We start from the raw sequence: 26,754 nt of genomic DNA, 5'->3' as shown, positions 1-26,754 counted from the left end.
AGGCCAATGGGACCAGCTCTGGAAGATTCCTTAGCCAGTTTGATTGAGTTATGTAGTGAGGCTTGTTTCATTGCTTGTATAATTCTATGGCCATATTGTTCCCGGGAATGAGACATGCATGTAGAGTTCTAATCAATCTATTTTCTTTTTTAGGTGACTCAGATGTACCGGAGTAGTACGGGAAAGTTGTGTTCATCACTCCCACCCCACATATTTTCATGCACTGAAAGAGCCCTTCACATGATGTGGCAGGAGCAAAGGTCACAATGCTTTATCCTCAGGTACAGTTTTGAAAATTATTCTGATTCATTTAGCAACTAAGCATTACTTTCAATGAAAACATTGTAAGATTTTCTGTTCATTTTTTTTAGTTGCTTTCTTCTTTCAAGCTTTTATCTTTTTTTAAAAGTGTTTTTAATTTAAATAATGAACTGCATTTTATCGATCAGCCATTATATATGTGTATCAAATTGTTTTCATATAAATTAGGTAAAAATAACTCATTAATAGGGTTTTTTTTTAAATTCTGTCACCTGCCCACATTTTGTCCATACCTTGATGAAGGGCTCAAGCTCTAAACATTGGATATGTATCTTTATCTTTACTGCATCAAGGGCACTGAGTTTCTCCAGCACTGTGTCTTTACTTCAACCAGGGTGTCTGAAGACTTTTGTGTTTTACTTCTTTCATTAATAGGGTGAATTGAATTGAAAATATCAGGATTTGACCCAGTATTAAGGGAGAAAGAGATAATGAAGAAACAATTTATTAATGTAAATGATTCCTGAGCAGGTGACAGTAAGCTAGACATTTGATGTTGGAGCACAGGAAGAAGAAGAGTTGAGTTGGATAAGTGCCTGTGTCAGAACCAGGATAATTGCAGGGAGGTAGAAAACCCATAAGGCTGGACCAGGTTATTTAACATAATCGCAGAGAAAATGTTCAGGTGTTTTATAAAGGATGCAGAGAAAATATCAACAGGATTAGATAAAATCATGAATTTGGGGATATATTGGAGCAGAACTGTTATCTCATGATAATCAGGTTCAATTCTGACTTTCCAGGCCTTTCTTGTGTTTTCTCATTCTTCTTTTGATGTGTTGGTTTCCCCTTGGTGCTTTGTTTTCTTATCTCAAGGATTGTTGAAGTAAAACACAAATGTCTGCAGGTTTGACCTGTATCTGGGGGCTGGATTGAAACCTAAAATGCAAGACTTCACTGGGCATTTTGAATAAGAATAATGGCTGAAATAATAACCTTTTTTGTGTCGATGTGCATCTACAGGCCTCAGTGCACACAATTTAAACAATAATCAATCAATCATTCATTCTTAGCATCTACATCCTTTCATGTATGGCATCATAAAGCATGGTTATGAGCTGCTATTCCCACTGTCTGGACCTACTGACTCAAAGTGCACAAAATGTTCAAATCAATATTTCCTCCAATGTGTAATTATCTCAAGTTCCTGATAGAGAAAGATCGTTTCAGCCAACTATAACCTATTGATGTCTTTGTTCACATGCAATATCTAGCTCATAGCTCAATAACTTTTATAATGAGGGACTGATGGGCTCAGCAATTGTGACTACATTCCATGCTGAGCAAACAAAATCAACTACCTTAATTGTAAAGATAAACCAGACACACAGAGGTCAGTGAGCTTGGCATCAGCCAGGGTAATTCACTGTCAGGAATTCTAAGAGACAAATCTATTCGCATTAGGAAAGGCAAGGACTGGCTAGGGAATTGTCAGCATGGCTTCGTGTGTGAGAAATCATATTTCACAAACTTGACTGAGATTTGTTTGCAAAGGTGACAGAGGACTGAAAGGAAGACCATTAGATGTTATCTATATGGACTTTAGCAAGGCTTTTGTCAAGGTCCCACATGGTAGGCTGGTCTGAAGGTCAGATTGCATGGAATTCATTGTGAGCTGCCAATTGGATCCAGAATAGTTCTAATGATAGGAGACAGAGGATGGTAGTGGAGGGTTGTAATTTTGACTGGAGGCCTGCAGCAAGTGGTGTACCATAGGGAGCAGTGCTGGGTCCACTGTTCTTTGTCTTCAATATGGACAGCTTAACTAGTTAAACAAGAAAGTCTGCAGATGCTGGATTCGAGCTTAATACGCAAATATGCTGGTAAATTCAGCAGGTAATATGGCATCCATAGAAAGCAAAGATTAACCAAAGTTTTGGGCCTGGGCCTTTATCAGGTTGTAAGTGGGCCAATGAAATCTTTGACAATGCAGCTTGCACAGTTAAAATGGATGCACGTTATACCAAATTTGGTGGTATGATGGACAATGGAGAAGGTTATGTAAGAATAAAAGAGGATGTCGATGAAATTGGAAAGTGGGTCAAGGTCATGGAACTAATACAAATTAAAGAGGAGGTGGTGCTTGTGTCTTAAAGAAAATAAGGGTACATAAATACCCAAGGTCTGCCAAGATATTCCCTCGGTCTTTGAGGAAGGATAATGTAGAAATTGTGGGGCTCTGACAGAAATAATTAATATGTCCCAAGCCATTGGTATAGTGTCGGAGGAGTGGAGGGTAGGTCAGGTTGTTCTGTTTCAATTTTTAAAAAAAAGGTTCCAAAAGTAATCCGGGAAATTATAGGCTAGTGGACCTGAGGTAAATTATTGGAAAGTGGTATAAGAGATCAGATATGCAATTATTTGGATAGCCAAGGATTGGGGATAGTCAACATGGCTTTGTGTGTAATAGGTTGTGTTTAAACAATCTTAATAGAGTTTTTTGAAGAGGTTACTAGGAAGGAATAGCTGTGGATGTTGTCTACATGGACTTTAGTAAAGCCTTTGAAGTCCCACATGAGAGGTTAGTCAGAAATGTTCAGACACTATGTATTCATAGTGAAGTAGTGAACTTGATTTGACAATGGCTGGATAGGAGAAACCCAAAAGTAGTGGTGGATGATTCCTTCTCAGACTGGAGGCCTGTGACTAGTGGTGTGCCTCAGGGATTGGTGCTGGGACCATTGTTGTTTGTCATCTATATCAATGATTTGGATGACAATATGGTAAATTGGATCAGCAAGTTTGCAGATTGGAGGTGTGGACAGCAAAAAAAGGTTTTCAAAGCTTGCAGAGGGATCTAGCCTAGTTGTAAAAATGGGCTGAAAAATGAAAAATGACAGATGGAATTTAATCAAGACAAGTGTGATCTGTTGCATTTTGGAAGGATAAACCAAGAAAGGATGTACACCGTAAATGGTAGAGCACTGAGGTGTGTGATAGAACAAAGGGATCTGGGAATATAGATACATAATTCCCTGAAAGTGGTGTCACAGATGGACAGGGTTGTAAAAAGAGCTTTTGATATAGAGGCCTTCACAATTCAAAGTATGGAGTATAGGAGTTGCGATGTTATGGTTAATTTGGAATATTGTGTGCAGCTTTGGTCACCTAACTACAGGAAAAATATTAATAAGATAGAGCACAGAGAAGAATCACTAGATGTTGCCCGGATTTCAGGAACTGAGTTACAGGGAAAGGTTAAATAGGTTAGAATTTTATTCCCTATAGCTTAGAAGAAATTTGATTGAGGTATTTAAAATTCTGAGGTGGATAGACAGAGTAAATGTAGATGAGTTTTTTTCACTCAGGGTAGTTGAAATACAAATCAGAGGACATAGGTCAAGTGTGAAATGGGAAAAGTTTAGGGAGAACATGAGGGGGAACTTCACACAGAGAGTGGTGTGAGTGTGGAGTGAGCTGACCCCTGAAATGGTAACTGAAGGCTCAATTTTAACATTTAAGAATTTGGGCAGGTACATGTGGTTCTGTTGTTTAAAAACGGTTTGAGGAGCTAGCCTAGCAATTTTAGGCCTATAATTTTGATGTCTGTGGTAAGTAAATTAATGGAAAGCATTCTTAGAGCTAGAGTGTGTGTATATGTAAGTGTCTGGAGAGAACGGTTCTAATCAGGAACATGGAAGGCCATGTTTGACCAATCGTGGAATTTTTTGAAGAGGTGACTAGAAATGTTGATGAGGTAGAGCAGTGGATGTTGTCTATATGGACTTCAGTAAGGCCTTCGATAAGGTTCTGCATGGAAGGTTAGCTAGGAAGGTTCAGTCGTTAGGTATTAATTTTGAGATAGTTAAATGGGTTCAACAATGGTTGGAAGGGAGATGCCAGAGAGTCGTAGTGGATAACTATTTGTCAAGTTGGAGGCCGGTGACAAGCATTGTGCCTCAGGGGTCCATTGCTGTTTTCCATATACATTAATGATCTGGATAATGGGGTGGTAAATTGGATTAGTAAATATGTAGATGATTGTGGATAATGAAGAACGTTTTCAAAGATTACAGAGGGATTTGGACTGCTTAAAAGAGTGACCTGAAAGATGGCATATGGAGTTTAATGCTGATAAGTGTGAAGTGCTTTATTTTGTTAGGAATAATCAAAACAGGACATACAGAGTAAATGAGAGAGCATTGAAGAATGCAGTCGAGCAGAAAGATCTAGGAATAACAGTGCATCATACCTTAAAGGTAGAATCTCGTGTGGATAGGGTGATTTAAAAAAAAACAAAAAGACTTTTAGTATGCTGGCCTTTATAAATCAATGCATAGAATACAGGAACTGGGAACTGATGTTGAGACTGTACAAGGCATTCATTGGTGAGGCCAAATTTAAAGTACTGCGTGCAGTTCTGGTCACCAAATTATAGGAAGGATATCAACAAGGTAGAGAGGGTGCTGAGAAGATTTACGAAAATGTTAACTGGGGCTTCAGATTCTAGATTACAAAGAAAGATTAAACAAATTAGGTCTTTGGAGCACAGAAGGTTGAGAGGGGATTTGATAGAGGTATTTAAAATTATGAGAGGGATAAAGTTGATGTGGATAGGCTTTTTCCTTTGAGAGTAGGAGAGATTGAAACAAGAAGTCATGAGTTAAGGGGAAAAAGTTTAGAAGTAACATGAGCGGGAACTTCATTCAGAGAGTGGTGGCTGTGTGGAATGAGCTTTCTGGAGAACTAATGGTGGCAGGGTCAATTTTGTCATTTAAGGAAAAATTGGATAGATATATGGATGGGAGGGGAATGAAGGGTTATGGACAGAGTACAGGTAGGTGGGACTAGAGGAAAGCACTTAGTTCAGTGTGGACTAGAAGGGCCTAAATGGCCTCTTTCCATGCTGTAATTGTTACATGGTCCTGCTTTGCGGAAACTGCCAAAATGTTTGGCCTGGAAGTCAGCCTGAAGAAAACTGAGGTCCTCCATCAGCCAGCTCCCCACCATGACTACCAGCCCCCCCACATCTCCATCGGGCACACAAAACTCAAAACGGTCAACCAGTTTACCTATCTCGGCTGCACCATTTCATCAGATGCAAGGATCGACAATGAGATAGACAACAGACTCGCCAAGGCAAATAGCGCCTTTGGAAGACTACACAAAAGAGTCTGGAAAAACAACCAACTGAAAAACCTCACAAAGATAAGCGTATACAGAGCCGTTGTCATACCCACACTCCTGTTCGGCTCCGAATCATGGGTCCTCTACCGGCACCACCTACGGCTCCTAGAACGCTTCCACCAGCGTTGTCTCCGCTCCATCCTCAACATCCATTGGAGCGCTCACACCCCTAACGTCGAGGTACTCGAGATGGCAGAGGTCGACAGCATCGAGTCCACGCTGCTGAAGATCCAGCTGCGCTGGATGGGTCACGTCTCCAGAATGGAGGACCATCGCCTTCCCAAGATCGTATTATATGGCGAGCTCTCCACTGGCCACCGTGACAGAGGTGCACCAAAGAAAAGGTACAAGGACTGCCTAAAGAAATCTCTTGGTGCCTGCCACATTGACCACCGCCAGTGGGCTGATAACGCCTCAAACCGTGCATCTTGGCGCCTCACAGTTTGGCGGGCAGCAGCCTCCTTTGAAGAAGACCGCAGAGCCCACCTCACTGACAAAAGGCAAAGGAGGAAAAACCCAACACCCAACCCCAACCAACCAATTTTCCCTTGCAACCGCTGCAATCGTGTCTGCCTGTCCCGCATCGGACTGGTCAGCCACAAACGAGCCTGCAGCTGACGTGGACTTTTTACCCCCTCCATAAATCTTCGTCCGCGAAGCCAAGCCAAAGATGCAGTTACATGGATGGGTGTGGTATGGAGGGCTAGGGAATGGGTGTAGGTCAGTGGAATGAGGCAAAAAAAATAGTTTGGCACAAACTAGAAGGCCGAAAGGGGCCTGTTTCTGTGCTGTAATGTTCTATGGTTCTATGGGATAGCAAATGGAATTTACTTGGACAAGTGCAATGTGTTGCACTTTGGTAGGTTAAACCAGAACAGGAATTATACCATGAACAAAGAGACTCTGGAGACTGCTGTAGAGCAGAGTCTTGGAGCTACAGGTCCATAGTTCCATGGAGGCTGCAAAGCATGAAGATGTGATAATGGCATGCCTATCTTCATAAGTCAGGTCATTGAGTATAGGAACATGGATGTCATGATGCAAGTTTCCAGATCATTGATGAGACTTTACATGGAGTACTATGTGCAATTTTGGGCACTCAGTTCCAGGAAAGATATCATTAAGCTGTAAAAGTGTGCAGAAAGGATTCACAAGAATTCTGTCGGGTCTGGAGTGGGGGAAGGAAAGAGGTGGACTTGAATTATTAGGAGAGGCTGGATATACTGTTACTTTTCTCCCTTGCATATGAGAGGCTAAGGGGGATGTCCTTTTTGAGGTTTCACATCATGCGGGACATAAATATGGCAAATAATCATAAGCCATTTCCAAGCATCGGTGTTTCTGAAACAAGAGGGCATTGATTTAAAGTGGGAGATGAAAAATTTAACAATGACCTTAGGAGCACCCTCTTTACCCAGAAAATGATGGGTTTATGAGACAAAATGCCAGAAACAGTGAGCATAATTATTACATTAAAAAATATTTAGGTAAGTTCATTGTTTGGTCATGGTTTGAAAGATGTAGACTGAACACAATTAATTGGGTCTAACTTGGTCAGCATGGACAAGATGGATCATAAAGGGATGGGTCAGTAAGTTTGTGGATGATACAAAGGTTGGAGGTGCTGTGGACACTGTTGAAGATTGTTGAAGGTTACAACAAGTTATAGATAGGATGCAGAATTGTGCAGAAGAGTGGCAGATGGAGGTTAATCCAGATAAGTGTGAGGTGGTTCATTTTGGAAGGTCAAACTTGAAGGAAAAGTACCTGGTTAATGGTCAAATACATAGCAGGGTGGGACCTTGTGGTCCAAATCCTAGATCTCTCAAGGTTGCTGTTCTGTTTGATAGGAGAGTTAAGAAGACTGATAGGATGTTGGACTTCAATAGTTATGGGATTGAGTTCAAGAGTTGTAAGATAATGTTGCTGGTCTATAAAACTCTAATTAAACAACACTTAGAATATTATGTTCAGTGTTGGTCACCTTATTGAAGGAGAGAGGGTACAAAGGAGATTTACCAGGTTGTTGCTTGGATTGAAAAATTGATCTTATGAAACAAGGTTAGCAGAGCCAGGACTTTTCTCTTTGGAGCGAAGAAGGATGAAAGGCAACATAACAGAGTCTACAAGATTATAAAAAGCATAGATAAGGGAGACAGCCATCATCTTTTTCCCAGTGCAGGAGTAACAAACACCAGAGGACAATCGTACAAAGTGAAGGGAGGAAAGTTTAGGATAGGTATCAGAGGTAAATATTTTACACAGAGTTAGTGCCTGGAATGCATTGCCAGGGGTAGTGATGGTAGGTGGAACATTAGGGCATTTAAGAGACTCTTAAACAGGCACATGGATGAAAGAAAAATAGAGGGTTGTGAAGTTGGGAGGGTTTTTTTTTGTAGGTATATATAGGTCACATAAAACAGGAACTGTATATGCTGTAATGTTTTATGTAAATTGCTCCTGGGGGCATATGTATTGAGAAGGGTTGTGGCCATCATGTGACAGCACTTTCCCCTACCTTGTCAGAGGACACCACCTGCCAATCAAAGTTTGGTTCCGCCCCACCCATTAGACGACATCTTGCTGTTAGCCTCATGTAAATTACGTGGACTGCACTCTCTAACCTGCCTGTACTTGGCCTTGAACCATTGGCTGTTGTAATGGGATTAACCCTCCTGGCACCGAGTCATTGACTCCTTGGAAATGATGTGGGCTTGTCCCTCCAGCACTATAAAGGTGCCATGTGCTCTTTGTTCTCGCTCTTTGCCAGCTTGGGACCACCCTGCTTCACTCCAGGCCTAGAAATTTGGAAGGGTGCTGGAGAAACTGTTGGTAAGATGTGCACTGTTAAAAGGGCTGGGAGCATTGAATTAGTGTCCCTTGTAGCATCGAGTCGTGCCTGCACTGAGTCAAGGGGTGGTGGGCCATCGTAGTGATTTTTCCTTGATCATTGTATTTACCAGTTCATTGTATATGTGTGCATGTATTTTGTTCCCTTGCTATTTTCCTCACATTCGTTATTAATTGTCCACTATTTCTTTCGCACGGCTGCTGTAAAGTGTGCTTGTGTGCTGCAAAAGTTACCACTTCCCACATTTGTCTTCTGTAAATAAAACACTTCCCCATCAAAAATGTGTTCAGAGTCCTTGCCTTTGAGACCTACCAAACTTGTTTCCTCAGTAATAACAGCATAATGGCATAAACAGTGAACTCGATTGAGTTTAGCTTCTCACCAATTGTAAGAAGATCACCTTAGCACCCTCATGGTAGTTCAATGACTTTACCACCCAATCTGCTTGTTTTGGCACTGTCAGGGACCTATGGACTTGCACTTCAAGTTCCCTCTATACATTAATGCTCCAAAGGGTCCTGCCATTTACTGTATACTTCTCCCATGCATTTGGATCACCAAATGCATCAATTCAGGTTAAAACTTCATCTGTAATTACTCCATCCATATCTCAAATTTATTGATTTCCTGATGCATGCTTTGACAACCTTCTTCATTATCCATGTCCACCAATTTTTGTGTTCTCTGAAAAGTCAACCTATTTACACTTTCATCCACATCATTTTATATATACTCTCTCTGTCTTCTATAGCCAAGATGCATTTGAAATCAATTTATCAAGTCATTGCATTCCAATATTTAAATTAATATGTTTACAAAACCATAATGGATATTTTTTAAATTTTATAATATTCTAATTTGGTAAATGAATGCATTTCAAAAAATTAAATGTTTCTTATTCTTAGAAATATTTAGAAATTGTTGAAAAGGTTGCAGTTAGCTTTAAAGGCAAATAAGTAGTCAGGCTTCCACTATCTGGAGCTCATCGTGTTATTGCTGAATCTTAAATAACCTTCCTTGTTAACCTTATCAAAGAAATAATTGAAGCATTCATGGAAAAAAAAAATGATCAAGGAATATCATATCCATGATTCTCATTCTATTCCATTCAATACATTAATGAACATCAATCTCCTTGCACAATTTTCCCTTTTATAAATTGCCTGTGTAACCTTTTCCACCTAATCCACATTGATTGTGGTCTTTCAGAGAGGAGGGCAGGGATCCAGTTCCAGAGAGAGGTGCAAAGGCTCAGGTTTTGAAGCTTTCTGACCCGTACTGAGGGGAAGACTGTGTTGAAAGCTGAGCTGTATTTGATGATAAGCAGCCTGATGTACTGTAAATATCTACACTAAATGCGATCATTTAAACTTGGTGTTCTATCTTCACCTCCTACTGAGTAATAAAAAGGCCTTAAGACAATATGTTTTCTTTTGCAGTGGTGAGAGTGGATCAGGGAAGACAGAAGTTTACAAACACATTGTAAAGCATTTGGCATGCAGAGCTGTAAGATCTGAGTATATGCTTGAGGAAAAGTTTAATAATGTAAGTAACAAAATGCCCCCAAAACTATGGTGAAAATACAGGATATGTTGCCTTCCACTTAATATGATTGAACATTACCATTTGTGAGTCATTTAAATCTGCAGTCATCATGGCTTGGCTTTGTGGACAAAGCTTTATGAAGAGCATGTCCTTTGAGCCTGCATGCAGTACAGTACCCCATTTACACCTGGGGTTTATGTGCCTTGGCCTAGCAAGCTGGGACAGTAACAGTTAGGTCCTCAGGTTGTAGGTATTACATCGAAATGTCCTTCTCCTAGATAGATGGCTTGGCAAGGCTAACAAACCCATTTTGCCTGGATTTGAAATCAGAGTTTATCTTCTCTTAGGCTGGCTGCTAACCAAGACTACCCAGCCTACCCTACCAGTTATATCGCTGGACACTTTGTCATGCCATGACACAACAAACTCAATGAAAACGGGACACTGACAAGAAGGTGTTGCTATGGACGCAATAATGTAGAAGAGGCCATTTGCAGTGTTCTCCTGCCTGGCAAGCCAGACAGCGGCCACGCAGAGATCAGTACACTGAGAAAGGAGAGACGATGTGTTATGCATTCACTTTCCCTGGGTAAGCAGGACATCAGGCCCAGACCTCGCCCTCTCCCTGCAGTAACCACATGGTAAATAGAACAATTACTCATTAACTCAACATGTCCTTTCAAGATTCAACGTGGGTTTTTTTATGATTACGCTCTTAGCAGTTTGTATTTTAGTGTGCAACTGGGAAGACTGGAAAGCTTTAATACTGCTCCTGGATTCATGGAATCAGTGTGGATCATATTCAGTGAACTATTGATATCATTATTTTCTGCATGTTCTTGAAATGAATGTGCTGTTATTTGTCAGAATTAGCTTTGTACATGCTCCCTGTCATTCATGGCAAATTGGTAGCTGGAGTCCCTTGTCCCTCACTGACCCTATAGTTAGGCCTACTGCCTGATACTAGATTGTTATGGTCTTCTAGCAGTAAGGCCATGAAAATTTCACCATAGCCATGATACAGCCTCAGCCATAAGCATCAACAAGCATTATTTTTAGGGAAGCTTGAATATTCAAGATAAAGTGATTAACCAAGAAATATGATGGTCAGATATTATTAGTAATGTCACAACACATCCACAAACATGGTAGTTCTGGTGATGTTACAGAGTCGGGGAAAGTTTGGTACAGGGATCCATTGATTATTGATTTCAAACTGAACTGTTTAGATGATTCTCAACAGTTAGGATTCAATGTTCCAAGAAGATATTGGTTACAGTTGTACAAAACCAAGAAGTATTGTGTGCAGTTCTGTTTGCTCAGCTATAGAAAATATATAATTGAGCTGGAAAGGGAGCAGAAAATATTTTTGAGGACATTGCCAGGACTGGTGGGTTTAAATTATAAAGAGAGTCTGGATCCGGGAACTTTTCTCCCTGGAGAATTTGAGGCTAAGTGGGTATTGTTTTTTCGAAGGGTAGCTGAGTCTAAAGCTAGGGGACAGAAAGATTTAAAATTATCTTGGGTGGGTATGTGAAATGATCTGAGGAAGGAGGCAGGGGAGGTGGAGGAGATATGACAGCTACCTAAGTGGAATATCCTCCTCTGGTAGTTTTTCCTATAACACCTGCCCCTTCACCTCTTCGCTCACCACCATCCAGGGACATAAACAACCCTTCCACGTGAGACAGAGCATCTCCTGGTCTCCTGTACCTTTTCCAATCCAAAGTCATAGAAGCGGAGACAGTTGTAATATTCAAAAGGCATTTTGATGGTGGGGAGAAAATAATATAGAACCAAAAGACTTGGGATACAAGTACAGTCCATGAGCAGTGGAGAAGGCATTTGACGTGGTTTAGAGGGATATAGGTTGAATGCAGTCAAATAGGACTGTGCACCAGTTCTCAATGTTGTACATCAATGAGCTTGATTAGCATGGCCAAGGTGGCCTGTTTCCTTACTGTGGAATTTTATGACTTCATGGCTTTTTCAGCAGTTGATTGGAAATTTGACATCAGTTACATACTGGTATGCAGGCAAGGGAATGTAACTACTCATCAGGCACAAGAGGAACAGTTTTTTTAAAAAATCCATAAGAAAAACTTCAAAGAGAAATTCCTCTTCTATCATTAGTCCAAGTAGTATTGTGTGCTATATTCTGCTTCTGAAGTTTAGTTCCAAGGGATAGTATTTAATACCAGTCAGTGGCTGGTTAGATAACAAAGGGAATTTAAAATTAATCACATTTAATAAGGCAGCTCAGTAAATGAAATCAGATTTTTTTTTGCCCAAAGGACTTCAGAATGTTGCAAAAAAAATAATTGGAGTATTAAAAAATCAATGTTGAGAACAGTCCTTTGTTTTTCTCATTATATTTGTGATTTTTTAAAATATAGATGGCATAATAAATAAGTTTTGTAAATGATACCAATTGTGTGGTTGACAGTGAAAGGGAAAGCATTGGACTACAGAAAGATATAGATGTTCTGTGTAACTGGGCAGTCAAGTTTGCAGGTGATACAATAGTAGTTGGCCTCAACACCAACAACGATGAATCGCATTTCAAGAAAGGGGTGGAACATCTCCTGAAATGATGCAAGAGCAACAACCTAAGGCCCAATGTGGACAAGGCGAAGGAGATGATTGCAGACTTCAGGGGGACCAGAAATTATCACCCTCCTCTATACATCAGAAACTCTGCAGTAGAGAGAGTGGAGAGCTCCAAGTTCTTTGGAGTTCACTTAACTAGTGACCTATTGTGGACACTCAACATCTCACTTGTCAGGAAGGTACAACAGTTACTGTACTTCCTGTGAAGACTGAAGCAAGGCTACTGGCCACCATCATGTCAACCTTTTACAGATCTCTATTAACAGCACCCTGGCTATCTACTGCAGAGAAATGGATCGAAGGTCAATTGACAGGATCATGAGAGTAGTAGAGAGGGATCATTGGAGTCTCTGTCCCCTCTACCAACCCCCACATCGATGTGATCTCCCGGGATCATTGTATGAAGAGGGTGTGAAAAATCATGAGGACTCCTTCTAGCCTGCACACAGCATCATTCAACTGCTCCTTTTGGAGAAGAGATATAGAAATATCAGAGCCAACACCACCAGGCTGAGGAACAGCTTCTTTCCACAGGCAGTGAGAATGATGAACAACCAAAAGAATTAATCACACTAACCATCTGAGACTCTCCTATTCATTAAACAATATCTATTTATTTTTTTTATTTATTTGTATGGATGAAATTCTTGTCCAGCATATGTATTGTTTATACGTGTTTTTGATTGGTTGTGTGCCTGTATGTTTTGCACCTCGGACTGGAGAATGCTATTTCATCGGGTTGTACTTGTACAATAAGATGACAATGAACTTGAAGTAGCAAATGAAGTTGAATCTACTGGAGTGTGGTGCAATATATTTGGGAAGATGCAGCAAGGCATGGGAATATACAATGTTGAAGGCAAGAAGGAACAAAAGATTTCAATGTACATCCATAGAACTTTAAAGATAACAGGACTATTAAGTAGATATAGAAAAAAAACCATGAAGAAAATGTTCCTTTATTGACTGAGACATTTAATAAAAGAGTAGAGGTGTTTAAAGCTGAATTGTTTTCAGGATTGGTCAGGCTATTGGATGAATATTGTTTACTGAAGGTTCAGTCTGTTTCCTGCAGAAATATAATGAAGATGTAGACTGTTCTTTAAGCCATTTCTTGGATGCTGTTTTTGCTTTCATATGTTTCATTAAATAATTAACCATCCTTTCATTAAGCTGATGTTGCCATCTCCTGGAACAACAGCTACATTGCACTCTAGCTTGAGTTCAACGTGTTAAGAATCACATATTACTTTGAAATAAAGTTTGATCTTAAGGTATGATGAAGGGCTCAAGTCTGAAATATTGGTTCTGCATCTTTATCTTTGCTATATAAAGTACGCTGTTTGACCAGCTGAGTTTCTCCAGCGTTGTGTTTTAACATTTTTATTTGAATGGACATCAAAGTCTCAAACAATCAAGAGAACATGTAGCAGTCAGAAGTGGGCATCTGCAGCAGGAATTGTTCTAATGCTTCAGTGTCAGGCTAAATGACACCAGCTAAAATACAGATGGAGCTCTTCTTATGTGGCTGGAATATCACAACAGTGGTGTCATTGTGGCTTTGCATACAGTGGGGTTTTTTTGGTAAACACTAGGAACTCACCATAATTTATTTTAAAGACCAGTTACATTTTGCAGCACATGAAGGTTTATTTACAATGTGACTTTATCTACAGTAAAATCCCTATTATCTGGAAACTCAAACAACTGGGAAAAATGTGGAGGAAATAAATAAATACATTTTGAAATGAATAAAATTTTAAATAAAAGTTTAAAATTATAAAAATAAAGTTCTCTGAGGCCACACGTAACCCCTTGGGAACAAATATTCAGCCAACAGTATATGCCCAGATGGGCCCCACCTGCAACAGAGGTTTTGAATCAAGTTTTTTAAAGTTGTGCTTGAATAAAATGGTGGTTCTCTCAAAATGTCTCCATATTCCTACCTAGAAAGAGTATTTTCAAAATTTGTACATATAAGTATGTTGGCAAGGCTTTATCTGTAAACTTAGGGGAAAGGGGGAGGTTAATTATGATGATGGCATAGTTAGCAGAGTGACTAACGCAACACTGTTACAGTGCCAGCACCAGGGTTCGAATTTAAAGTTTATAAGTTATGGAAATTAGCTGATTAAACTGAACTTTATGTAGTTAAAAACTGCAATGCTGATTTTTTTTTCAAATTACATTGTGCGCTGTCTTTTGTGCTTTAAACAGTGTATTCTTAATGCAGGTGTATCGGTAGGCATTTGTAAGAGTGAGTCTCAGTTAACCAGAAAATTTGTTTATCCAACACAGGCGATCCCCTTAGGTGCCAGATAATGAGGAATTGTCCTAAAGTTTACATTTCTTTTGTGGTATACATGTGATAGTGAACTTTCTTTCAGGTCAACTGTTTGTTGGAATCTTTTGGCCATGCAAAGACCTCATTGAATCATTCATCCAGCCGATATATTAAGTACCTGGAACTGCAATTCAGTGAAAATGTACAGACTTTGACTGGAGGTAAAGCTTTTGTAAAACTTTTCAAGATATTAAAAATAGCCATCTGGATCATGTCTTCATCCAGCAGGAGTGTACAGCAGTTACTAAAGGAATGTGTCCTTTAATTTCTTGGGGTTTTGTTCCTGTGGTTTCTATATTCTTCTTGGAAAAAAAAATGCATCACCCTTTGGAGAAATGGAAAGTCCTTCTAGTTAATACTGAGTAAAACTCTATATTGCTCCCCAACACCTCCCCGTTCTCATCACATAAATATCTGTTGATGTTATGGGCTGCTCGCTTTGGGTTTCTTTTAAGTGTTTTGTGCAAAGACCACAGAGATAAGAAGAGCATTTTTGTGCAGTGAATGATGAAACTTGTTATCAATGAGGCCAGAGGAAATGTGACAATCAATGATTTTAAAAGGAAATTGAATAGAAGCATGAGGAGAAAAAAAAATCTGATGAGATCGTTGGGACTGAATGAGGGGTTGGTTGCTTTGCCGTGCAGAAAGCCAGCATGGACTCGGTACATGACTTGTCTCCCTGTGCCACAAAGACTCCATGAATTAGGGACGTCCCAGAAATTCATGGGGAATTTTAGCATCTTCCAGCAAGGATTTCTTTAATTTTACTGTGAACTTTGCACTTAAATTAAATTTAATGTAATTAAAGCCCTTCATACTGAACAGCAAGGCTAAAGTATACATATAAGGGTTACGTTTCTAATTAGAGTGAGAACAGAGAAAAAAATGTGAAAGTGTGCCATGTCTGAGGTTCTAGCTTGAAAATGAGACACACACAAGGAGTGCAGTTGATACTGATTTAATGAACTGGTTGCTCCCTTTTATATCCTCAGAGAGATCCTGGCTGCCATGTGACCAATGGTGTGACCAGTGTTGCTTCTGGCTCTGATTGGTGTCCTCACAACTCGCCTTCAACAATTGGCTGGATCATCCTGTTTTGCTGCAGCATTGTCGACGGGTGTGGTTTGTGTTGTCCTGTGCGTCAATTGGTCCTTTTGCAACCATCACTTGTGATTGGCTGGCAGACCCCGTTTTGCAGCAGCCTATGGGAACAGGCCTGCTTGATTGCCGTGTTTGAACGGCGTCTTTTGTTTTGGCCTGCAGTGACAGTGCAGACTACTACACAACCTCCTTCCTGCCCCAGAACCGGCAATTGGAGAGATATTAGTACCTTTGGAAGGACTGCACCTGCGGAGAGGGTTTGGGAGTGTGATTAGTTGACTGCTGTCCAAATGTGCCAATTTGAGCCAGTCAATCATGAAAGTCTCTTCCCTGCCGCCGATGTCCAGAACGCAGGTGAATCCATTGTATCGGAGGATGTGATATGACCCCTCATGTGGTCTTTGGAGTGCCATGCCTCACAAAAACATATTTATAGTTCTTGGCGTCTTTGGGGATGATAGATCAAGGATGGCCATGTTGGGGAAAACATTCCCAAGTATTCATATACTCTGGCTAGGGTGGCATCTGGTGGGTCTTCTGGGACTAGCCAAGAATTTGCCTGGGATGACTAAGGGCACACTGTACACCATCTCAGCTGCAGATGTATTGAAATCCTCCTTGGGTGCAGTTCAAATGCCCAGGAGGACCCACGGTAGTTTATCTGTCCAGTTGGGCCCTGAGAGTCTGGCCATGAGGGCTGATTTGAGGTGCCTATTGACCTTCTCCACATCTGATGGATAATGGATATGCCATTGTCTGGTGGAGTTAGGTTCCCAGGGTAATGGCCAAGGCTACCCATAGACTGGAGGTAAATTGGTGAGATGACCCCAAAGTGTGCCACCGAGTTGTTTTGCAGGGCCCTAGCACCTGTCTTAGTGGATACCTCAGGTAGTGGGACTGCTTAAGGCCACCTGGTTGAATGGTCTACAGTAGAGAGCAGGTATCGGGCACCCCGTGACACTGGTAGTGGGCCAAAAATGTCCTCGTGTATCTGGCTGAACCTTTGAAATGGAGGTTTGAAAGTCTGGAGAGGGTCCTTAATGTGTGTCTGGATCTTAGCAGACTCACATTGTGTGCAAGTCTTTGCCCACTAACTGACCTCTTTTTAAAGGCCATGCAAGATGAATCGGTCAGCTACCATTCTGACAGTGGTCCTAATGGAGGGGCATCCCAGATTGTGAACCATGAGGAAAATTTGTCTTTTCCAATTGGCTGGAATAATTGGGCATGGCTTACTGGTAGTTGTGTCACACAAAAGACTAATTTCACCTGGACCGTTTGGGACATCCTCCAGCTGTAGGCCGGTTACTGCTGTTCGATAAGTGGGGATGTCGGAATCCACTTGTTGTGCTTTCACCAGGACCATGTAGTCATGGCTCGGGCCGGGGCATGATTGGTGAAAATGGCAGATCAGGACAATGCATCAGCCACCACATTGGATTTTCCTGTGATGTGACTAATGTCGGTGGAGAATTCTGAAATATAAGAAAGGTGTCTCTGCTGCCTGGCTGAGCATGGATCTGAAACTTTGCTGAAAGCAAAGTGGTTTATGGTCAGTGAAGATCTGGAATTTCCTGCCCTCTAGGAAATATCGGAAATGCCTCACTGCCAGGTACAGAGCCAAAAGTTCACAGTCGAATGTATTGTATTTCAGTTCTGGTGGCTGGAGGTGTTTGCTGCCATTGTCCATCCATCAGCTGCTCAAGCGCACCCTGACCGTTCTATCAGAGGCATCCATTAAGAAGGCTGTGGGGGTGTCAGGCCTGTGGGTACCAGTAGCAATGTGTTGACCAGAACATCCTTAGCAAATTGGAAATCCTCAGCTGCTTCATTTGTCCATATAATGTCTTTCTTGTGACTGGAAATGAGGGAGAATAATGGTTCATGATGCAGCTGCTGCCGGCATGAATTGGTGGTAAAAAGTTAATCATACCAGCAAATTCTTGTAGGCCCTTGACTGTGTTTGGCCTAGCAAATGACTGAATGGCCTTTACCTTCTCAGGCAGTGGCCTGGCCCCATCTTTATTAATCCGGTGCCCTAAGAAGTCAATAGTCTCATGGCCGAAATGGCATTTTGCTGGGTTAATGGTCAACCCATACTCACTCAGGCAAGTGCACAAAAGTCTTAAGTGGCCATGGCTGGCTATCACAATATCATCAAGGCAAATGAGAACAAATTTGAGATCCCGCCCACTGCATCCATTAACTTCTGGAAGGTTTGAGCTGCATTTTTTTTAATCCAAAAGACATTCGAAGGAACTCAAAAAGTCTAAAGGGGATGATGATGGCAGTCTTGGGGTTATCATCCAGGTGGACTGGGATTTGATGATTAAGTCAACTTTTGAGAATATTTGGGCCCCCTGATGGTTAGCAGTGAAGTCTTTACTGTGGGGGACCGGATACCTGTTGGGCATGGTGGCATCGTTGGGGTGTTGGTAGACTCTATATGGCCTCCACCCTCCTAATGGTTTGGGTACCATGTGGAGTGGACTGTCAGACCCGTTGTAAAATGCCAAGCTCCTCCATTTTACAGAATTCCTCCTTTGCCAGGTTATGTTTTTCAGGTGGCAGGTGGCATGCCCTGTTATGGAGGGAGGTCCCTTAGTGAGGATCTGGTGCTGCACCTATGTTTTGGTGTCGTAGAGGTGAAATGCTACGTTGTAATGGAAGGAAACTCTGCAACAATGCGCGCAAATGGATAGTCATCCGCAGTCACAGAATGTGGGTGTGGGGCCGTGAGTCTAGTGCAACTGAGTGAAAAGGAATGGAAAGTCTTTGAGAGGACCAGCCTCCGTCCCTAAATGCCCGCCAGGAGTGGGTGTTGAATGAATGTCAAAGTGAACCTCCAGGGAAAATGACAGTTACCAAAACGAAGGGTAATGGTGCAGGTGCCGAAGATGGACATGTTTGAGTTATTGACAGCCCTTATTTTTCAGCCCATCCTTCGTCTATGGGTTTTGGAGGCAGAGGGGGGACGGAAAGTGACTTCAGCCCCAGTGTCGACCAGGAACTTCCGGCCCAATAAGGAGTCTTGCATACAAGCAGGCTTTGACGTATGCTGGCCGTGGCAGCCATCAATGACAACCTGCTCTAGCATTTTGCGGGAATGCGCAGAGGGAATAGCGTCGATGGGCCTCTGAACCCCAGCATCAGTGATTAAAAACAATATGGCTCACCGGTGGGGTCCATTGCTTGAATGGTCAGTTGGTGGATCATTGGGCTTCCTGGCTGGTCGTTGTTGTCGAGGTGTTGGTATCGTTTCCAACATAGCACAGGTGTCTCTCATTGCCACCCATAGCATGTCCACTGTGGTCATCGAAATCTTCTGAGATGAGCAGCCAGATGTCTTCAGGCAGCCACTCCAGAAAGATCTGCTGAAAAAGCAGGCAAGAGGAGTGGCCATTGTTGAGATCGAGCATGTTGCTCACGAGGGCAGCAGGGGCCCTGTACTCAAAACCATCTATATGCAACAGTCGGGCATGCGATCACACCTCGAGAGCCCAAAAGTTTAAAATGATCAAATGATCTGGCTGTTCTATTTTATATAGTCAGGGAGACCCTGGCAACCATGTGCCGACGGGTGTGACCCGTTTCCCTTTAGGCTCTGAGTGGTGTCCTCACGACCTGCCCGTTTTGCTGCAGTGTCATTGATGGGTGTGATATGTTCCACCCTGGGCATCAATTGACCCTTTCGTGATCCATCGATTGGCTGGCAGACACCATTTTGCAGCTGCCTGTAGGAACAGGCCACTGATGCCTTGTGTAGCCCATTTGATTGCTGTGTTCGAACAGTGTCTTTTGTGTCGGCCTGTGGGAACGGCCGTGGGCCATTAGAAAAGGACAATTTTTTTATCTGAATGTGTGTAGGATTCATGACAATTTAAATGATAGGACAAGCAGAAATAATAGCCATTCTGGAGATACTGTTGAAAAGTAGCGAAAGTTGGAAATTAAACAAGAAACAGAAAATGCCGGAAACGCTTGGCAGGTTAGACAGCAGTCGTGGAAAGGGTTGAAGACCCTTCACCAGAACATTGAGAAGGAGAAAATGCAAATAAAGGAATGTAAAAGCTGAAAATTGTGTGCTGAACAAGAATGCTAAACCAGCCATGCTGATGGTACGATCTCATCTGTAATATTCCAGACTTGTGTCTGTTGCCAGACCCTGTACTGCTTGGTATTTCCAGCAGGTTTTGCATCATTTTTGTCGATTCTCTTTCTGACTGCTCTTACCTTGCAGCTTGCACCCGCTATTGCTTGTGTCTTCATGAATCCACCAACCAGATTAAACTATCAGCAGTTTATCCCCACAGCACCCATGTGGCTGTATTGCCCTGATTGCTCCTATTTGTTACCTCTCCAAAGAAGCTCATTAGACATCTAGGGAAGTAGTTATATATAAATTATTGCTTAATGAACTTATTTAATCCCTGCCTTTCCAGGATTTTTGTATCTTGCAATGGATCACTCTAATTTGCTCAAAATTAATCTAGTTGTTTTGTAATAATTAGATTTTTTTCCCCGAGTTGCAGAGAACTACAAATTAAGTAAAAGCTGTGAATGCTGACACCATCACACTCTCAGATATTGAGCCAATATAACTCTAGAGTGTTCTTACAATGTACATTCAGAGATGGGATGATGTTTGGTGTAAGGGATAAAAGGGTGTATTGATATTGATGCACCAAAAGACTGAAGTTGAACGAACTGATAGGCTTTTATTAGCTTTAGAACAAAAAGCGCATCTATGCTGCTCGACTGTTCTGCCCTGGGCTGTGGAACATTCTGGAGGCTGTGGGAGGAGCCACAGGCACAGTTGGCCAATGGGTGTGCCAAAACAAACCAATATCTGTGTACAGTTGTTTACCATAGGCACAAAATCTGATGTTTGATTTGACATGCAGGATTGACAGTCTCATAGAGATGCCAGGCAAGAATTCTTGGGAACTCTCAGTTGTTGTGCCATTGTCAGACAGAATGGTAACAGACCATGTAGCCCATCCATACTGACCAAAGGAATAATCCCATAGGATTAATCCGATCTTCCAACATTTCACCCCTTGCTTTCTATGATGACTCTTTCCAGCAGTGTGATCAAGTTACTCGCCCATCTCTGGGTGTAAAAGCCTCCACTGCCCACACCCTCCCCCCATCCACTTCAGACCCTCTCTAAATCTCTTATTCTTTACCCTCAGCATGTGTTGGAATTTTATCTGTCTCTGATATAAAGAAATTTTCTGCAGTTTATCCTATCTATACAACTCCAAAATGTTACCTAACTCCTTCATGTCCCCTCTTTGCAGCCTCCATTCCACGGAAAACAGACCCAGTCTCCAGTCTATTCTCAATACTGATAGGACTCCTATCCTAAGCTATCCTATGGCTGCTGTCAGAGGACAATTCTCAAACCTTTCATCCAGATAAAAAGTACATTACCAAATGATTGCAGTTGGCACGGGTCACTTTATAGATGCATTCATATTCTCTAGGAACTATTCTGCTAAAGTATTTAAGTGTCAGAAAACAAAATGCTGTTCAACTCTGGAAATTTTCAGCTTGAAACAATGAAACACGGAAAGAATGTGTTTTTCTTAAGAAGTCAGTAGAAGGTAATCTCTGCTGTACTGTTCTATGGTTCTAAGTGCATGCATCCCTATTATCAGAGGACATAGTGCTTCTTTTTGCTGCCATTCTGAAAAAAAACAATGTGTATCCTGTTGCTGTCCCTGTCAATACTGTTGATCTTAAAAGACCACTGGTATCCAGAGTGGTCATGAGCAGTTTTTAAATGAAATTAAATACAGCACAGTAACAGGGGCTTCCAATCTATGAGCCTTTGCTACCCAACCCCACTCCCCTTCCCATTAAATATACCAATTGATCTAAAATCACCATACATTTTTGAAGGAGGAAATTGGAGCATCCTAGGGATAACCATGCATTCTGGGGAGAACATGTGAACTCCTTACAGACAGTGCCCGATTTGAACCTGGGTAACTGGTACTGTAATAGCATTGTGCTAACTGCTGTGCTGCCCATGTGGTCTGAAGCTCTGTCCCCTGATGTAACTGGCTGGCTTCCCTGCACTGATGATGCTAATGGTTTATATGAGGCAAAGTGCATCTTTCCCCACTGCCCTCCCACATCTTGGGCTCTGATGCCTGGCCCTCCAGAAACAGATCTGTCTAAACCCAAGGCTAGCCTTGCAAGTAAAATGCCATGTGGGACTGATGCACCATCAATGACTCAGAAGAATGAAGTTGAGCAAAACTTTATTAGCATTACGATGAAGGCACATCCCTGCTGGTCGACTGTCCTGAACTGAGGAGGGGGCTGTGGAACAGTCACCTTTATTCAGGAGCCTGTGGGAGGGGCCACAGGTGCAGTTGGCCAATGGGTGTGCCCAGACAGATAAATGTATACATACAGTGGTTTACTACATTTGTCCCTTGTTTTTACAGTGTCCGGTGAGGTTAAGTGTTGATGATACAATTACAAATTAAGTCATTCGGATAGTGATGGTGTCCTGGATGGTCTGGGCAGTCCACAGCACAGTGATGCCCTGTACTGTATGGGGCGGCTGTATACAGTCATTAGCATTGAGCTGGTGGGTGCATGGTTTCAAGTCTGATGTGTCATTTGTTGAGGCTAAGGTAATGTGCCATGGCCCTGGTGCATTGTGAGTGGTGAGGGATGTGGGGTGATCAGTAGTGGTCTCTGGAATCCCTGAGGGTGCCAGGTCCCCCAACCCAGACAATGTCTTCTTGCCCTCGGTGCGCCACATGGGCATATTGGTGGTTGTTATGGAGGGGGTGGACCCTTTTGACCAGTGGGTGGACTTGTGACTCCTCACAGAACTGGTTCTGGGGAAGTCATCCTGTTAACAATTTCCTGGGAAAGGAAAATATATGTACATAGAAGGGGCCTGATGGAGTGGAGTGTCTCAGGAAGGACCTCTTACCAGCAGGAGTCTGGGAGATCCCTAGACCACAGGGCTAGGAGGACAGCCTTCTAGGCCATAGTGCTCACCCTTTCCACCTACCTGTTTTCCTCCATGGGTTGTAGCTGGTAGTCTTGCTCGTAGCAATGCCTTTGGCCAGCAGGTTCTAGCGCAGCTCATCCCTCATAAATGAGGGCCCCCAGTCGCTATGAATATAGCTGAGGAAACCAAACAGAGTGAAGGACCTTGATGACTGTAACAGCTGTCATGTCGGGGCAGGGGATGGCAAACTAAAACATGAGTTCTCATCAGTGGCATTGAGGAAGTCCACATTGGAGGGCAGGGGTCCTTTGAAGTCGACACTCATGGGATTAGAGGTGGGTGGCCTTTATCAACTGTGCTCTGTTAGGTCTGTTGAAGTGTGGTTTGCATGCCACACAGACCTGACAGTTTTTGATCAGCGACTTGATCTCTTCCATGGAGTAAGGCAAGTTGTGGGCTTGGAATAAGTGGAAGAACCTGGAGACTCTGGGGTGGCAGAGATCATTGTGAAAGACTTGTAAGCTGTTGATTTATCCACTGGCATGGATTCTGTGGGATAGGGACATCTGGGGGCTCATTGAGTTTGCTGGGCCAGTACGAGATATCGTAATTGTAGGTGGAAAGTTCAATTCTCCATCTCAATATCTTGTCATTCTTAATTTTACCTCGCTGCTGGTTATTGAACGTGAATGCAATTGCACATTGGTCAGTCAGCAAGGTCAATCATTTTCCAGCCAGGTAGTGCCTCCAGTCCCATTTTGCTTTGACAATGGCTTGGGCCTCCTTCTCGACAGAGAAGTGTCGAATTTCGAGGCCTTGGAGGATGCACAAAAAGTAAACGACGGATTTGCCCACCTGGTTAAGTGTAGCAGCCAGAGCAAAGTCTGATGCATCACTCTCCACTTGGAATGGGACAGCTTTATCCATACCATGCATCGTGACTTTGGCAATGTCTGCCTTGATGCGGCTGAAGGCTGCCTGGGCCTCTAGTGATATAGGGGGAAAAAAAGTGAATTTGACAAAGGGGTGGGCCTTGTCTGTGTATTTGGGGATCCACTGGGCATAATAAGAAAAAAAAGGCCAGGCACCTTGCGGCTGTGGGGGAGGGGGAATTCCAGGAGTGGGCACTTGTGGTCAGTGACACAGCCAGGGATGGCAAGGCAGGCTGTGCAAAATTCGCATTTAGCCTTATTGTACATGAGGTTAAGGAGCTTGGCGGTGTGGAGGAATTTTTGAAGATTGGCGTCATGCTCCTGCAGGTTGTAACCGCAGATGGTGACGTTGTTGAGGTATGGAAATGTGGCCTGCCGCTGGTACTGATCTACCATGTGGTCCATTTCCCATTGGAAGACTGAGACCCCATTGGTAATGCTGAAGGGGACTCTCAGGAAATGATATAGTTGATGGTATGCTGATTTTTAGGTTAATAGTAGTGAAGGCCAGATATTGTGAGATTTGGTTCACCATATTGGATATATGGAGAAGGGGGTACATGTGCAGTTGTGTGTACCTGTTAATGGTCTGACTGTGGTCAAAGATTATCCTGCTTTTCTCCCCATTCCTCACTGCTACCACTTGTGCTCTCCAGGATTGATGCTGACCTCAATGAGGAGTCGCTGCACTTCCGCCCTAATGAAGGCCCAGTCCCCAGCACTGTGCCACCGACTTTAGGTGGCGAATGGTTTACAGTTGGGGTGAGGTTGGTAAACAGCAATGGAGGGTTAATTTTGAGGGTGGAGAGTCCGCAGGTCATGCGCGATGTGCAATCACATTGTTGGCTATGTGTAGCGGGGGGAGGGGGCTAAAGGGTCGGTGGAGCACAGTGAATGATTTAAAAATGGCAAGCTACAGACAATGAGGGATGGATGGGGTTCATCGTTTTTCATCATTGCATTTTTAAGGGGACATTGAAAGTCCTGTCCCGGTAGGATGGCAGCGCAGAGCTGTGGCATCACCAAAAGTTTTTATAGTCTGTGCCCCACACAGTTAAAGTCACTACACAGTAAAAGTGGACATTCGCTGTATGTGACCTTGAGACCAAGGAGACATTTTTGGCAACTGACCTTACAACAAGGGAGTAACGCTGCACTGAGTCGGGGTGGATGAAGCTCTCCATGCTCCCACTATTCAACAGGCATCTCATCACATAGCCGTTTACCTGAATGTCCATCATTGATCTGGCAAGTTGATGTGGATTGCCCTGGTCCAGTTTAATGGAAGCCAGCATCAGATTGCTGCTGCTCATTGCAGCAAAGAGAGATGGTGGCATCCAAGATGGCAACCCACACGGCCTGCACATGGTGCTGTGGGATCTCAAAGATGGCCCCCACGACTCACACGTGGTGCTCTTAGTTCCTGGGGATGGTGGCGGCAAAGGTGGCAGCCCCATGGCCCGCACATGGTGCAGCTAGGGATGGTGGTTTTTATCTGGACATCTTAGCATAGTGCCCTTTCTTCCCACAGCTGGAGCTCACCACATCTTTCCCAGGGGAGCATTTCCTTGGGTGCTTGCCCATGCCACAGAAGTAGCACTTTGGGTGCTCACAGAGTACAGCGGCTGTGGTTGGGTCACCGGCGGGATGTGGCAGTAGCAGTGTTAGGCGCTTGTGGTGTACAGCTGCCATGGTTGGATCACTAGTGGAACATGACAGTGGCAGTGTCCCGTGTTAGCGGTACCTGGGCAACCACGAAGTGGGTGGGTGTGTTGCCAGTTGAGTAGGCCTCCATGTTCTGAAGTGCCACTTCCAGTGTGCCTGCCAATTCAATTGCCCTCCACAGACTGAGCTCACTTTGCTCCAGTAGTCTCTGACAGATGTAATTGGACCTGATGCCTGTGACATTTGGCATCCCTAATCAGGTTTTTCGTGTACTCCACAGCTGTCATGGGCCCAGAGGTATTCGGCGTTCGACTCCCCAGATTGCTGCTTTTGGGTCACTAGGAGTTGTCTGGTGTAGACCACATTGACCTTTCAATATATACATTGCCTCTGGATATGATGTGATATCCCTGATAATTGAGTACACCAGGGGCTTGACTCGGGAGTTCAGTACCTGAAGTTTGTCGTTCTCTGACCGAACAATGGTTGTTGATTCCTGCAGGAATTCTTTGAAACAGTGCACCAGAGTTCAAAGTTGGTAGTTGCCTTGGGTGATCGAGGGTCGATTTCCAGTTTCTCTGGCTCCAGGATCTGCTCCATTGTCAAGGCTATTGTGAATAAAGTTGATGCACCATCAATGACTCAAAAAGTCTGAAGTTGAGCAAAACTGAGAGGCTTTTATTCACAACAGAATAAAGGCACATTTCTCTGTCCCGAACTGAGGAGGGGCTGAGGGACAGTCACCTTTATTCAGGAGCCTGTGGGAGGAGCCACATGTGGCCAGACATAAATATATACATACAATGGTTTACAACAGGGGCATTTGCAAACATGAAGATATGAGGTTTCAGACTTCTGTTGCCACTGAATTTGGTGCAATGGAACAATTGCTGAACCATTGTATTGAAGTCATGCTAGCATAATTTTTATAAAGTCTTTAGGCTTCACTGGAATTCCTGGTCAGATATGAATCACACATTCTTGCCCGTTAATATTAATGCATTACAACTTCTCTCAAAAATCATGCCTTTTAAATAAAATGGCTTACCTCATTTTTGTATTCATGTTCAAAAGAGGCTTGATCTAAACAGCTCTACCAGATTTCAGTGTGAACTCAAAAGATGAATTAAATGAATATGATTCTCCCTATGGGAGCAACACTCACAGAGTTCAACAGGAGGAATTGTAGGTTTTCAACCATTAAAACAAGTGGGTTGATTTAATCTCTTCATATCTGTGGATAAGAGAGTGTGGATTATGTCCTACTTTGCAA

The 26,754-nt window shown here is 42.8% G+C and overlaps 1 protein-coding gene across 1 annotated transcript in view; it reads left to right on the top strand.

Moving 5' to 3' along the window:
• myo16 (myosin XVI) overlaps positions 1-26,754 on the top strand; it is a 239,976-nt gene that overhangs the window by 103,411 nt on the left and 109,811 nt on the right. Inside the window, exons 12-14 of the mRNA XM_069890622.1 lie at positions 154-281; positions 9,739-9,844; positions 14,842-14,959. Of these exons, the coding sequence (XP_069746723.1) occupies positions 154-281; positions 9,739-9,844; positions 14,842-14,959 (352 nt within the window). The remainder of the gene's footprint in view (positions 1-153; positions 282-9,738; positions 9,845-14,841; positions 14,960-26,754) is intronic.

The sequence above is a fragment of the Narcine bancroftii genome, chromosome 7 (assembly GCF_036971445.1).
Source record: "Narcine bancroftii isolate sNarBan1 chromosome 7, sNarBan1.hap1, whole genome shotgun sequence".
Classification (NCBI taxonomy): Eukaryota; Metazoa; Chordata; class Chondrichthyes; order Torpediniformes; family Narcinidae; genus Narcine; species Narcine bancroftii.
This window is presented reverse-complemented; position numbering and strand designations above follow the sequence as displayed.